This window comes from Tachysurus fulvidraco, chromosome 16 (assembly GCF_022655615.1).
Source record: "Tachysurus fulvidraco isolate hzauxx_2018 chromosome 16, HZAU_PFXX_2.0, whole genome shotgun sequence".
Lineage (NCBI taxonomy): Eukaryota > Metazoa > Chordata > Actinopteri > Siluriformes > Bagridae > Tachysurus > Tachysurus fulvidraco.
The window spans coordinates 8,705,515-8,721,452 of NC_062533.1; the positions used below are offsets into that span (position 1 = coordinate 8,705,515).

A 15,938-nucleotide genomic window follows, 5' to 3' on the forward strand; every position below is an offset into this window, starting at 1 on the left:
TTTTACTGTTCTTTCCTCTCCGACATCCTTCCTGGCACACTTCCTTGTTTCATCAGTGCATACACAAAATATATACACTGTACGCATACACATGCATATATAATGTGCAATATATATGTTCTGTGCTCTGAGAGAAGCATTCGACTGCCACATGAAGGTGTTTCTGCTCAGAGAGGTGCCTCGTTCTATAAACAAGAAAGAAAACATAAATAGATAAATAACAGACCACCCACAGTCAACTAATCAAGGCACAGACATGTCTCTCCTTTCCCACCAATCACTATTACTTCAGAAAGTCCCCATTGTTGCACTGGCATGCGTTTTGGACATGTGGCTCGCAAGCCCAGAGGGGAGGAATGTATTGTATTAAATGTATTTCGAGAGTTTTGCTATTTTCCATCAGGACTACACCATTCCTGGTGTGTACAATCTACAACATTCATTAGTACTAATATTAGTACTAATATTACTGATGGAGGCAGAACTAAGAGAGCGGCTCGTTCCTGACATCAAATTATAAAGACTAGCTTCAAACAACCCAGTTTGAGCTTTGTCTATTCCAATGAAGAATCTTATTTGAGGTTCTTTGTAGGAAAATAATGAACTGTATTTCATTTGTTGTGGTGGGTGAGTGCACCTGACTGCTGGCATGGACACTGAACACAGTCAGTAATGTCTACTCATAAATACAGTAACTACAGCGTTAAAAGTTGCCTTGAGTAGGTGATGGGTCTTTGGCTGAAAGAGTAGGGATCAATCAGCTAAACAGTCCACATATCACTCATTCAGCAACACGCCCATGCACAAACAGTCTAAACAACTGCTCCCAAACGTCAGCCAGAAACACTGATCAGACTAAACACTGCTTTTGATTAAATAAGGGTTGTAATCCAGATATTGTCAGATGGGCATTGAATCAATTCCTGCACACCTCTTGGGTGGATTTGAGATGGGATGGGCTTTTATACCCTCTATGGGCGAACCATCCTACTCCTTGAGTGAGAGTTCATCTGAAGCTGTAGGGTGAGGCTACATGCAGCCAGATGAAATTATGAATATTAGAAGAGAACAGACATGATTTTAGAGATAGCACACTGCCAATTTTCCTTTTGTGATAATGATGCAATAAAAGTACGCTTTTTTTTTAAGCAACTCAGATTAAACAGCCGTCTGAAATGACCTTTCTCGAACACCATAAAGTCTTTCACACAAACAAACAGAAACATCACAGCACAAAATCGGTTATAGTGGCTAATATTACTACTTTTATGATTACCTGCACTTCTACTGTCAGTAACGTTACTAGTGTTATAGTTACTGTTGCGCTAGCTACTACTATAGCTTCCTTTAGTTCGGATTTTCACTTAACATTGCTACTATACCTTCTCTTACGGTCACTATTGCTACTATTACTGCTCTGCTGGTGTTGTCATTACTCCTACATTCACTATTACTATTGTTACTCTGACTGCTGCTTCTGATTGCTCTTCACTTTATTTTTATAAACTATCATTTCACACTGAGTGTTTTTGTTGGCAGCACAAAAAAAAACTTTGTAACAGGGGAATGTAAACCTTTATAACCTATTTAAGAATTATCTTATCCACACAAATGAATTCTTAACCACATACTAAAAAAACAAGCAAAAGAAAAGCAAACAAGCAAAACAAACAAACAAACAAACAAATAAATAAATCTGGGTAGCACTGTCCTCAGATGCCTTGTATTTGTTCATCTAAACTGCTGTGAGGAACATGATGATGTCTAATTCTGACTTGCTCTCTGCTGTCTTCGCCGGGCCATTCCAGGTAGCAGCTGATAAATTCTCAGCTTGCTGTTGGTGACATGTTATTTGAAAACATGCCTCAAGAGGAAGGAAGGAGAAAAACTCCTGCAAGGATGCACGTACGTTGGCACGTCGTACATGTCTGTGTGAGCATAGCAGAGAGCCAGGGAGCAACGGTGATTTTAACTTAGAAAACAGATAAGCATCAGAGAAATGAGTCATTGTTCTAATTTCCTTAAAAGTAAAAGTTATACGATAAATAATCGTGAAAAATAATTACGATAAATTAGACCGCATCTCTCTCGTTAAAACAACAGGAACAACACAGACAAATAAAAAAGGTGTGTGCGTGTGTGCGTGCGTGCGTGCGTGTGTGTGTGTGTGTGTATGAGTGAGTGAGAGAGAACAACAGGAAAAGGAAAGTTCCAATGATATGTGCTGAATGTGAGAGTTTTTAAGTAGTATGAGACTTTGGGAGATTTGTCATAATTAGTCAATAAGCATTAAATTAATTATCCCTTGCAGTTAATAAACCTACACTCACTCTTTACTCCCTTTGGTCCACTTCGGGTTAAATTGCCACAAGACTTTATTAAGATTTAAAAAAGCACTACTGAAATAATAACACTAATAATAATAATAATAATAATAATAATAATAATAATAATAATAATAATAATAATAATAATCCTTTCCAGCATTAGTCTTTATCTCAACCCAAACAATGTAGACAATATTTGTGATTAATGTTTGCAATTACTAAATCACATTTAACAATGAAAGCCTCATTTGTTTTTCTCGATAAAGTTGTGTCTAAAATATACAGTAAGAAAGACCTTGGAGGCTTAAATCTAGAAAAAACTGAAAGTGAACAATGTTTCAATGAATGTATTATTTTGAACTGATTTATTAAATTCAGGTGATCAACAATATAAGCATAATATGCAAATAAAAAAAACAAAAAAACCAAGACCCTTGTTGTTGACCTGAGACCACACAAGGGTTAATGTGCCTTCTTATGTAATCATTAGGGTGAATAGAGAGCAGGGAATAAATGTTAGATGAATGTAGTGTTAAGTTTTATTCCTCTTGTATCACAGTAATTTGCCAATTTTTTTTTCCTTTTGTAAAAAACAGCATATTTAATGTTCGGTGTAATGATGTGGAAAGGCAGTGAAACAAGTTAGTTCTTGCAAACACAAACTGTAACTCCTCACTCTTCTACTCTCTCTTGAAGCTCCAAGTACGTCACCCAGGAACACCTAAACCACCATTACTGAAGACTTTCCTGTGCAGGAAAGCATAAAGAATACAGCTTCACATCTGACTGTTAAAAGCAAGGACATTAATAAAAATAAATGAATGAATGAATATATAAATAAATTAAAAAAAAAAAAAAAACAGGGCTGACCTAATGCAACAATTTGTAGGTGCTACAATTGTGTGAGATCATTGCTAGAAGAATCACTGTCCCAGATACAGAATGGCTGTGTGTGTGCGTGTATGTGTGTCTACTCTATCAGCATTAAGAGATATACCTAGTAAAGCGGTCACTTTAAGCAAACAAAACACCTGCATAACAAAAAATTAAAAACTATTATGCTTTTGCTGCCTCAGTCTTTCTGCATGCCTGTATTAAGCTGCTGGTGTGGTTTGCTGCAAATCTGGGACCAATAAGCGTAAATCGTGTTACTCGGATACTTTCTGAATAAAGGCATGTATCTCTAAACAAAGCATCCCTTTAGCATAACTGCTCACAGCTCACGTTTCTCATCCACCCGCTCTGAATAATGAAAGAAAAATAAATCGCTGCTTTGGAGTCTTCAGGCATACAAACGACTACTAAAATGTCTGGGATGGCTGATCTGGATCATCTACACCCACACGGTTCCACCAAAGTTGTCCATCTAAACGCAATTATGTTCAACAACCAGCTGCTGTTAAGTGCCAAGAGTTTTTCCAAACAAAAATGAGTTTTTAAATGTGTATTTAAAAAAAGCTCCACAAATTGCCTGATCTGATTAGTAAGTGAATGAAGTGACCAAACTCAAGGTACAGGCACTCATCCCACTCCAACCAATTGCATAAGAGCAGATGGAAATAGTGTCAGAGACAGACTACAGCGAGCAGCTGCGAATGAGTGGCTCACTGTCTGAGAGAAGCCCTAGAGGGAAAAGTGCTGGATTTCTGAGCAGGGCCGATATCTCATGCTCAAACACAAATAAAACACTTTACAGTCAGAAAGACTATACAGTATAAAGTATATATGTACTTTTTGAACATATAAATCCAGATTTTAATCACCTTCGCTGTTAGAATAAGCTCCAGTCTTCTGAAAGGCTTGCAACTAAATTTTGGAATGTGGCTGTAGGGATTTGTGGCAGAATCTGTTCAAATAACGGAGCACTAGTGAGATTAACTACTAAGGCAGGGTGAAGAGACCTGGGGTGCAGTCAATGTTCCAGATCATCCCAAAGGTGTTCAGCGGGGTTGAGGTCAGGACACTGGAGTTGTACCACTACAAACTTAACATACCATGTCTTCAAGCACCGCAATACGTGCACAGAGGCTCCATCATGCTGGAACAGTTTTGGACCTCTCTGAGCCAGAGAAGCGAAATTTGAAATCTACAGCATACAGAGACACTATATAGAACTGTGTGCTGCCAAATTAGTGGAAACAGTTTGGGAAAGAACCTCATGTGTCCACCAACCTTTGCTCATATCGTGTAGACGTTACTTCTTATTCTAGTCCCAGCTCCAATCTGTTTATAAACCCAACATTACATGGTAAATCTACAAGCTTTACACCTAAAGCAGGCTGTCAAAGCTAGCCATCCTTTGTACATTTACCATTTTTTGATCATACCAGTAATATGCTTCTGTGCCTAATCCTTTGTAGCGTGACAGCACGTCTGTTCCATGAGTGGAAAAAGTTCAGCCATTTTGAGACTCGGAAAAACATACGTTCAGATTCATCTCCAAATATGATGTCAGCTTGAATGAATAAGGCAGCAACAACATCCTTCAACAGCGTTATCAAACATGTCAGGTTTAAATGTTTAATTGTTTAAATGAATCACCAGTATGTTATAGCAGTATTTTTTGTTCTGATTGTTCTGACAAATGAACAATTTGCTCATCCAAAGCATCCAGTGCTACAAGCTGTCACTATGTCTATAAATGGAAAACAAATAAAATCAATAGTATGGAGAAAAACAAGCAAGCACTTCAACAACAACAACAACAACAACAAAAAAGCATCCAGCTGCCTGAACATGAGGTCTAAAGCCAAATCAGAGAAACACTACCCAAAAAAGCTCAGGCCGAGTCACAGAGCTTCAGTAACATGTGAATGGAGAGCAGCAGAACTTGAGAAGCTCAGCGAGTACGAGTCTCATCTTCAGCTCCTCCTCCATGATTCACTGTCCCGTCTGAGTGCTCAGCTCTGTGCACAGATGCTTGCACTGTTATTACTCCTGCCACTCCGGCTATTATTAGATGCTACAGATATAAAAGGCCACAGACGCTCCCCTCCATCAGACGTCACTCAGCCATCGTGACTGGCTTGGAACCGAAAAGCTTTGGGTTTGGTTAGATAGTGCTAAAGAGGCTCAAGCTACACTGTGGTGAAACCGAACCATTTTGGATTGACCACAATAGCATTCAATACACTAATAACCCAATTCTTGGGGTTAAACCAAAGCACATTATATATATATTTTCCCCACAAGTTGATAAACTGAGAAAAGGAAGAAAGGTGTAAGAGAGAGCTAGAGGTTTAGTGGAAATCCAAAATATTACCTTTTGGAGACTGGTAGGATTGAGCTGCGTCTTATCAATAATTTTTATGGCCACCTGCAGAAAATGAAGGAGACAAATGGCATTTTACTGACCCTGCTGCTCACAGGGGAACGGCAATATCTTAAAATAAGGACGTGGAAACGACTTCAAAATCTCTATGACACATGATACATATTACATCAAAAATACATTCAAAATTAAATAAAAATCTAATTTTATTTTTAAACTTGTCTGTTTAACACTCATTGGATCTGATGGATGATTGAGAAAGACTGGGAAGAGAAATGTCTGGGGAAAAAAAAACAGGCAGTCGCAAAAAGAATGAGTGATGTTTAAAGCTCACCTCTCGACCCGTCAGGATGTGCCGTGCCAATTTGACCTTGGCAAAATTGCCCTTGCCGATGGTTTTGAGCAGCCGGTAGTTGCCGATATGTGGCTGCTCGTCGGCGCACGAGGCGATGGAGTTGCGGCATCTTGCCCCGGATCGGCTGGACCTTGTGGCACCATCGTTTCTCCCGTCAGTGTGAGAGGTGTGCTGGAGACAAAATCACAGCTTAGTGACACCGTTCACGAGTCTCCAAAAAAGAAATCCCACAATACACAACCATACACTGTACAACATGGATGAAATGTTTTCCAGTTGTCTTTCGAAAGCAGAATAAAAATAAAACAGAAAAAATTAATACATGTAATTACATGTAAAAGCACAGGGCAAAAATATAGATAGAATACATATATCCTTGCAAACAGAGAACAGAATAAAGTGAATAAAGTTCAATCTAAAGATTAAAGTGCAATTTGTTTGCATTTAGTGCAATCTACATTTAAGTCAAATCCCAGCATAATATATTAAGTCTAACAAATTGTAGCCAGCAGCCAACCAAGTGCTCCAATATGCAACTTTAAATGCATTCGATTAAAACTTCTGAGCTAAGACTAGATAAAAGCAAAGAAACCTTTCCCTCGAATCAGAATTACTCCTCGTCAGCTCAGGACAGTTGTCTTTACCCCAAGTCCAACACATGACATTAAAATCAACATGGCTGTTCAGAGCACCAAGAAAAAAACAAAGCAGCTTTAAATGAGTTATGCTGTATATACAAAAATATGCAGACAGATCCTTACAGCACTGACGACACAACTTGTTGTTTTGAGATGCGTTACCCATCTCAAACAAACAACTGGCTGGAATGTTGTCCATAATGTCAACCATGTTTTTTTCCCTCACGTTGTTGCTCAACCGAACAAAGGAAAAACGCCTTAAATAAAGCAATTCAAAATTCTTGACCACTTTTCAGGTAAGACAAATGCAGCATTAGTTTAAATCTAAGATAGTGCAGATGTTCAGTTGCACCACAGAGTGTGTCAATGAGTAGTGTGCAATTGTAGTTCCTTTAGATCTAAACAGAGTCAGGCTCAGAGTCAGTCCATCAACATCCTAGCAGACAGCAATCCAGCAATAAGGGGAAAAATTCATCCAGGATCGAGAGACAGGAAAGCAGATTTCAAAAGCATGCAACTCACTCAGAGAGACAAATTGAGACAGATTTCAAAATCATGCAACTCTCTCAGAGAAACCTGCTTCAGAGAAAGTGCTTCAAGCACTTCTACATAATCCAAATAGATTATGTACAATAAAGTGCTAACGGAAACTTATGACAAAACAAAGCATTTTGTGTTTATGACTATTTGTACTTTATCTTATGGTCTGTTCAAGTCTATCATCATTGCTGAAGAACGACTTTCACCCCCTGTATGAAAAGCTCTGAGAAGCTCCTTCAGTGACAGACTGTTACATCGTAAATGTCTAAGCGATACAGACACTCTTTTCTCCCTGCTGCTATTAGACTTTACAATCAAAGCTACTCACAGTGACAAAGTCAATACCAATAACAAAGTATTTAAAATGTGCAATAACAGAAATTTTGAAAAATGTGCAATATTACCTGTGTGCAATATGTCTTCAGTGTAACCACTACTCTTTTTATACATTTTTGTTTTTGTATATACTGTATATTATATTGTGTCTTAAATTCTTTATTGTTTTTATATATTTTTGCTGCCGTAACAGAGAAATAATGTTTTTAAAAAAAAAAAACTCACTAAATTCAGATGATGTGGTCATTAATGTACAAAACAGGCTACAAATGACTTTACATTGTCGTGGTACAAATATCTGCAGAGGTCCTCGTTTTCTGTGGAAAGGCAGTGAATACACACTATTCAACAGTGTTGTATAAAGTATTAGAAAGCAATACTTGAGTAAAAGTACAAGTATCATACTAGAAAAAGACTTTGGTAGAAGTGAAAGTCACCTTTTAGAATATTACACAAGTAAAAGTCTTAAAGTATCTGATATTTACTGTACTGAAGTATCAAAAGTCATTTTCTGACATTTAATGTACTTAAGTATTTGAAGTAAAAGTAAAAAGTAAAATTTCAGTGATTTTCGGTAGGTATAAGAGCAGGGGCGGTTCTAGGGTTTCATCATTAGGGGTTTTAGCCCTCAGTGAGAATTTAAAACAAGAGTTTTATATTATATATTATATGACTACATAGTAAGCCAAAAGTTATGGTATTATTGAATTTCAAAAGTGGACACCAAAATGTTATGCATGATGTAATGATGCCAGTCTTGAATCAAATCAGTTCATGTATGTGTGCATTCTCTATAAACAGTGTGTCCACTGAATGCAGTCACTAATAAACAAATATTCACAAGACAAAAACCAAATCAATAAATGTTATTTTTATTTAGTATTGATATTGCATTAATATTTTGTTTGTGCTATCATCTCTGGTAATAAGAATAGTGACATTTCACTGCTTTTGGTTGACTCCAGCTCTGACTGCGCGTGCATGCTGCGCGTGTCTGTGCTTCTCCGTAGAGCGTGCGGACGTGCAGTGACACTCTATAGGAGCAGTGATTCGCCAAACCTCCCTTATTGCAGTTGCACACATTTCTTCTGATTTTATTTTGCAGTAACGAGTAACGAAGATGCTTAGGGGAAATATAACGGAGTAAAAGTATACATTTTATCTAGGAAATGTAGTGGAGTAAAAGTGAAAGTTGACAAATTTAAATAGCGAAGTAAAGTACAGATACGTGAAATTTCTACTTAAGTACAGTAACGAAGTATTTGTACTCCGTTACAACACTGCTATTCAAAAATATATATATAGACTTCCAGTGTTTAGTCAAGTCAAGAAGCTTTTATTGTCATTTCAACCATATATAGCTAATGCAGTAGACAGTGAATTGAGACATTACTCCAGGACCAGGGTGCTACATAGAAAAAAAAACATTTTACAGTTAGAAAACCTTTAAACTTTTTCAAAGTTTACAGAAGTCGTGCTGACAGATCAGTCGGTGATCTGATGAAGCATGAATTTAAATGATAATCTTGAATCTTTGTATAATGTTAAACTTTTTGTACTTTTTGCAATATTTATGTTCTGTAAATTTGCTTTGAGACAATGTTAAAAATTGTTACTGTTAAAAGCGCGTTACCAATAAATTTTAATTTAATAAATTTTAACAGTCTCTCACACACAAAAAAACCCCAAACATATCCTATTTATATACATGCTATAATTATTTCCATGAATCATTTACTTCCATATGCAGCTTGATTTTTACTTTAATATGTTCTGTGCTATAACAACTTGATGCTTAAACAGAAGGAAAAAAAATACAACCAGAAGCCAGTTATACCACTTGTACAAAAGACTGATTGTTATGCAAATTAATGTCAAAGGCATAACTACTAACTAAAGAATTTTTGTCCTCCAGCTAGGTAAAATCTATCAGTTCAGAATTCCTATTTAGAAACTCGAGACATTCTCAACTCAGAGTTCAGCGAGTGAAGTCAGAACCACACGGATGCTCACAGCCTCGATATTTCAATGGGTTAGCACAAAGTGTCAACACAGATTTACACCATTCTGTGTAATATATATATACATATATGTATATACGTACATACATATTATATATATATATATATATATATTTTTTTTTTTTAAGTGCAAAATTTTAGTTTAATGGTTAAGACAGCACTTTCTACATTTAAGTCTATCAAAAGACAAACCATAATAAGGCAAAACAAAAACCTTAAAGCCCCGACAGAGGGAAGTGATGTAAACAACACTAGCTAAACAAATAATGCCATGCTGTTTCCTGGATTTCAGCCAGGACTTTCTCTTTATTTGAGAAACAACAGTCAGTTACAGGAGGTATGGCTTTGCAGAGAGAATTTACAGTAAATATCATTTGAAAAGCTGATGTTTTTACCCTCTGTACCAGGTTAATGAAAGCACAGCTGTAAAGGCACAAACAGAAATGTTTAGTAGATGACCAATTTACTCTGAAGCCTATAGACATTACCCAGCATTGTACCATAATACAGAACAGGAAATACACCATTAATGCAATATGTAACAGATCACGTTATATAACAGATAATGATGCAGAAATTATGACAAAAAATATACACACACACACACACGCTATGCTATGGGCTGTGCACATCAAGTGAGCGGGTTAAACCCATAAAGGTTGTCACTAGGATTGGAGAACAAAAATGCTCAGGTGATGAAAGCAGCACAAAGTGAACAATGGCAAATATTCTCCCAGTGGCATCTGCTTCTGTTTTGAAGTTTGAGGTAATAACAGTGTTGTATGCTCGGTGAAATTTTGACTGAGGTGACAAGTAGCATCTTTGGCATTGGCAATTTGCTCAAGAGGTTAAGCTTATTTAAAAAAAAAAAAAAAAAAGCGGAAAAAAGAAAAAACCTTTTAGTCAGGAGTGGTTTCTGTCTACCCACTGCTGACTAAAGGGTTTAAAGAAGACACTTACAGGATTTTGAGAGCATAAGGAAAATGATTCTCTGGCCTACAGAGACAAAAAATCGATCATTTTGGGATAAACAACTGGCTAAGACAAGCCTTACAGTGAAACATGGTGGTGACAGCATCATACCTTGAAGGTGCTTCTCAGTGGCAGGGAAACTGATCAGGACTAAGGGAAGAATGAATGCAGCCAAAAATGAAGGGGTCCTTGAAGAAAACCTGAGTTGAGATCACATGACCTCAGACCGGAGTAAACATTCACTTTAGAGTATTACATCAATCGGAAGCGTACGGCAAAGACAAACCTCTGGAGTTGCTTTGTGACAAGCGTCTGAATGTCCTTCCACACTGTGCTAAATGGTCTGGACTGTTAACTAATAAGAGATGCTTGTTTAGGTATTTTTAATACATTTTTAAAAAAGAATAACTGATTACATTCTGAAAACACTGCATTTATAGAGTGTATGCTATTGTAGCGACAGGGCTTAGGGTCAAACAACTGGTATAAAATCAAACAGGCAATGATTTCTCTACCACTGTCTCCCTGTGATAAACCAATGGCAATCCATCTAGGACAGAGTTGCCCAAATTAGCACATAAATCGTTTAGGCAGCCAGCTGAATAATATCTGATGAAGGTTGACAGAACCACATGGCCACGGTAAAAAGGGAGCTGACAAGCTGGAGTTTAAAATAACTAGAAAAATGGGGTAAGAAATATGTAAATAATGCTTGTGAGAAAAGATTACTGAAAAGACATTGCATGCATCCCTGTGAGCAACAAGAAGAGAAAATTCTCAACGGTTTGTAGTTATAGTTGTTATGGAAAATCTGTTAAAAAGGTTAGCTCCAGTTATCACTTGTGTTAATGCAACTAGAAACATTCCTTCACTTTCTGCTTAGGTTATTTAAACCAACCAATATACCCTTCTGTGATGGAAAAGCACTGATACTGTAGACTCCTAACATAAAATCTTTTAGAAGTAACAGGAAGCTATGCATATTTGTATTTATTAAATAATATATTTGAATCTGTTTATCATTAGGTTTAGATTGTGACACATCCGCCATCCCTGTCAATTAGCCGTTACTATATAAACGACAGCTCATTATTATTACAAGCTCATTAACACAAGCATCAACTAAACAATCACAATTTAGCAGCACCGTGGTATCAATATGTTTAAAATGCTTGCCACTATTTTTTATCATCCAAATTTAAGGCATAATAATACTGGCAGTGTTTATTAAGATGATGAACCAACACTGACATGACAAGAATGCCATGAAATATCCACCAACGGTACCAAAACCTGAGTCTGCTCATGTTTTTCTCAGTAGGAAAGAGGGCAGAAATGAACAGTGTGAGGACATGTGTGTGAATGATATTAATTGTAGTCCTGTAGAAACAGACCAGGTGCTCGTCTTAAACTGAGAGACATGTGTCAAATAAAGCGTATCCAAATATTACTTATCAAGAGGACATGACTTGATGTTCAGAATTTTGACATTTGGAGAATATACTGTATTCAGGATACTAAAGCTGTAGTATAAAACCCATTTTTAAGTCCAGTCTAACATTTCCATGATTACTTACGTCTGCAACGAGTCTCAGTCTAATGCTCCAGTGGCTACTATTTCTGTGGAGCCCTCATTTCCAGTATTCAAAATTAGAGGAATAAAAAAAAAAATCTGCACACAGACAAGTAGGACAGCAGAAAATACATTATAGTATATAACATTCTACAGTCTTTTCGGATGACATGCATCAGTTAAATACAGCCCTACTTTCTAGCATGACCTTAATTAATAAAACAAAATGAACCATTACATTTATACCCAAAATGTTGCATGTTCCAGTCTATTAAAAAAGCTTTCATACTAATAATAACTGCACTCTGAGTTTATTGCAGTTCACTATATGCTGAAATTATAAACACTAAAACCACTAAAACCCATCTACGGCTTCACCCTGGAACAGGATAAAATCCCTTAGACATTTGTCCTTGATTACTTCAGAGTAAAAGAAAATCCAAATAAAAACTTACTATGGCAATGCGGTGTCTCTTGACCGAATGCAAGCCCTTCATGTTAGCACTGATTATGTGAATGGTGTCCAAACAGGCTAGCGTTTTGTTATTGGGGACGCTGGCTGCTCATCGATCCACACACACGGACTGATGCTCATGTCTGCACCCTATCCTTAGATCATAGAGAGAGAGGGGAGGGCTGAGGTGCTCCTCGCTCCATAGAGCCAACAGCTGGCTATTAACACTTACACGCTCCATCAGCCTTCAGAGGAACCACCATGCTGCGTAGACTTGCACATATTCTCTCGTCACAGTGATCCCCACACCATGTCAGAGCAGCAAAAGTCTGCCTTGGAGTTCATTTTTCATTCATTCTTAATCCCCTCTCTCCTGCCAGCAATGAAATTACAGATGTACTGTTGTGCTCATTGTTTTTTCTACTGAAAATGATGTTTAGTGCCATTTTAGAACCCCAGGACATAAAACATAGTTACATTCTTAGACTAATTTTCAACCTCAAAAGAAAGTATCATACATCATACCCAATAACTTTGAAAATCACCTAAATCATTAGGACAAATGTACCTATATCAATCCTTTTCTTAACTCACATTTTGGAGAAAATATAAAAAAACTATAAATGTATACACACCTGACCATTACACCCATATGTGGTTCTTCCCCAAACTGTTGTCTTTGTATGCTATAGAATTACAATTTCCCTTCAGTGGATCGAACAGGAACAAACCTGTTCCAGCACGACAATGCCCCTGTGCACAAATGCGTTCAATTGAGACACGGTCTGCCAAGACTGGTGTGAAAGAACTGACCCCAACCGCATTGAACTCAGTTGTGCCGAACAGCAATGCCAACTTTGCCACAAATCTCACTAATGCTCTTTACTGAATGAGTAAAACAGACACAGAGCAATCTCAAGGTATGGAGCTTATTTACTCTCATGCAAAAAAGAACCAATACTGGACTTTAAAAAAAAAAAAGCACATATGGATGTGATGGTGAGGTATCCACATACTTTACCATGTAGTGAACAAATCTGTTTACCCTGATATAATAATAAACTAATTAAATCAACATGTTCAATTTAGGGTACAGCAGTGGTACAGGTCTCCGTTCAATCCTAAACTTGGATTACTAGGATTTTCTGAACATGTCCTCTCTGTGACCGTGCTCTCGGGTTGCTCCTACCTCCCAAAAACATGCCCAGTGCATGAGGATCAGCTATGCTAAAATGCCACAGGTATAAATGACTGCGTGATGTTTTATAATGGATAGGTGTATCATTTAGTGTGTATTTCAGCCTCACACCCAGTGTCTCTGTGACTCAAAATTGTACATCAACAACACGTACAAGCTCATGAGGTCAAATTTATTATGATGCTATGTAGGTAAACTAGGTAAAAAATAAGTAAACAAAAAATTCAAACGCAATCGAAATGAACTAAAATAAATAAATAAAAATATATACAAATTTAAAAATATATAAATTCAAACAATCTAAAATGAACTAAAAAAATTAACAAATAAAAAAATAATAAAAAAAGAAGATCATCCCTATAACGAGAGTAATTATTTACTACATTTAGAGGAGGACAACCTCGATATTTTCTATGATGTAACATCACAATTGGGAGATTCTGTGACCTGGAAACTGTCTGTAAATCTCCTGCAATGGCTTTTTTGTGTGTGTCAATGACTTTAAAAGGACTCAACGTTTGTGACAAAGTAGCGCAGGAACTTCCTCAGCACTTCCTTATGCACCGGCACTAAAAACGACTGACACTTCAGAGGAAACCCAAAGTTAATAAAAGTGTGCAGAGATAAATAAGGTCTATCCTACACGTTATTGTACGTGAGACAAAACCAAACGTGTGAAACTGACTCAGGGACACTTACATTCTCCGTGTCGCGCTCATTCACTGTAGGCAGCGGGGTTCTCGTTGACATCTTAATGGGTCTTTCCAAGTGTGTTCAGTCGGAGTGGAAACCAGATTTCCGACAGCTGATGTAGACCATTTAGGAGACCAGCTTCGACTGAGAACTTTCAGCACAACAAACGCCGGAACTCCAGATGAATAACACCACACAGTGCTGGATGTCCAACCGGTGGCACAGAACACAAACTTGTGCAGTCCAACATAACCGAGGAGTTTATAAAGTGTTATACCCACGCTGTCAAATAAAAAGTTGTGAAAAGAACCAAGCCCATACGGTTAAAACAGGCCCACCGAACCGCACACAGGGCTTAGACGAAAAGGAAGGACTTCAGCTTATAATCCCTTAACAAAAGGCCTGCTGACGTTTTTAGGAAGTTAGTAAAGTTCCTCTAAAATGTCCAGCATCCGACCGGCGACGCAAGACTATTTCCTATAAAAAAAATAATAAAAAAAAATAAATCACGCCCTGTAATCCCCAAGTTTTGCTTCAGTTCCACCCATCCCAGAAAACTAAGGGCTGCCTGTAGCTAGGCTGATGAATCCAAGATGGCCGCGTATTTGTTAAACAGCTAAAGCCGAGCCAAGGGCTGCCGGAGGAAGTGATGAAAGAGGCGGTCTGAAAGCTGATTGGCCATTCAGCAGCGCGAGGACTGTTTGGTGTTGCTAGGGTGATTATATGGACAGAAAAAAACTACCTTTCACTTATAGTAAAAAATAATCACTCTACACATTGGGCTTCTTTTTCTTTGTTTATGTCAGAATAGTGTGCAGATTGTAGTAGTGAATTTTAAACTACACATGCTATAGAAGGACTACAGAAAAGGAATGTTCCCTACCTGAGCTTAGACCTGTACAGGAACTGTGGAACCAAAGGAGGATGAGAATGAGGTTCTCCTTTGTGTCTGGTTCCTCTCAAGGTTTCTTCCTTTACCATTCAAAGGAGTTTTTCCTCCCCACAGTCACCTGAGCCACCTCAGACTTGCTCATTGGGGATAAATGCAAACACATTTAAATAGATCTAATATTAATCTTGAATTTTGTATCCTATTAATCGCCGCTTTGTGACGACGTCAAATCGTAAAAAGTGCAATACAAATAAATTTGAATTGAATTTGGGGGTCTTTTAAATGATTAAACTGTGATGCATCATAGATACCATATAAAGCTTTTGTATCGTCTTGTGGTTGAGTGGATATTGTGTGGTGTCAGATCGACTTAAATGAAATGATGAAGTATTTCATAAATTCTGTTCTATGACTTGATTCTATACTGTGAGACTGCAGTGAATATTTGTTTAACAAGGTTCTGATAAGGGTGTAGTCACATGTGAAACACAGGGTGGGATATGTCACCTTTGAAATACAATTTCCTGTCTGTATAAATTGCAACAAAGAAAACAGTTATGTTGCTATTCTTTTTTTTTTTTTTTTACCATAAAGTAAAATTAAATCCTTGCCCTACACATGCAATAATTAGCTTGTGTCTAAAAACCTGGATGATGCTACAGCTATTC

General features: G+C 37.4%; 1 protein-coding gene across 8 annotated transcripts in view; it reads right to left on the reverse strand.

The window, feature by feature from the left end:
- mark3b (MAP/microtubule affinity-regulating kinase 3b) overlaps positions 1-14,998 on the reverse strand; it is a 46,865-nt gene extending 31,867 nt beyond the window's left edge. For 3 of the 8 annotated variants that reach the window (XM_027149039.2, XM_027149040.2, XM_047801533.1), the window contains exons 1-3: positions 14,385-14,995; positions 5,933-6,124; positions 5,590-5,643 (exon numbers count right to left, since the gene is read on the reverse strand). In XM_027149039.2, coding sequence (XP_027004840.1) covers positions 5,590-5,643; positions 5,933-6,124; positions 14,385-14,435 — 297 coding nt within the window. In that variant the 5' untranslated portion in view covers positions 14,436-14,995. Of the gene's footprint in view, positions 186-2,818; positions 3,075-5,589; positions 5,644-5,932; positions 6,125-12,488; positions 12,637-14,384 lie in introns of those variants that run through there. The other 5 variants (XM_027149042.2, XM_027149044.2, XM_027149038.2 and 2 more) reach the window with 5 other exon arrangements.
- Between the last annotated feature and the right edge of the window lie 940 nt (positions 14,999-15,938).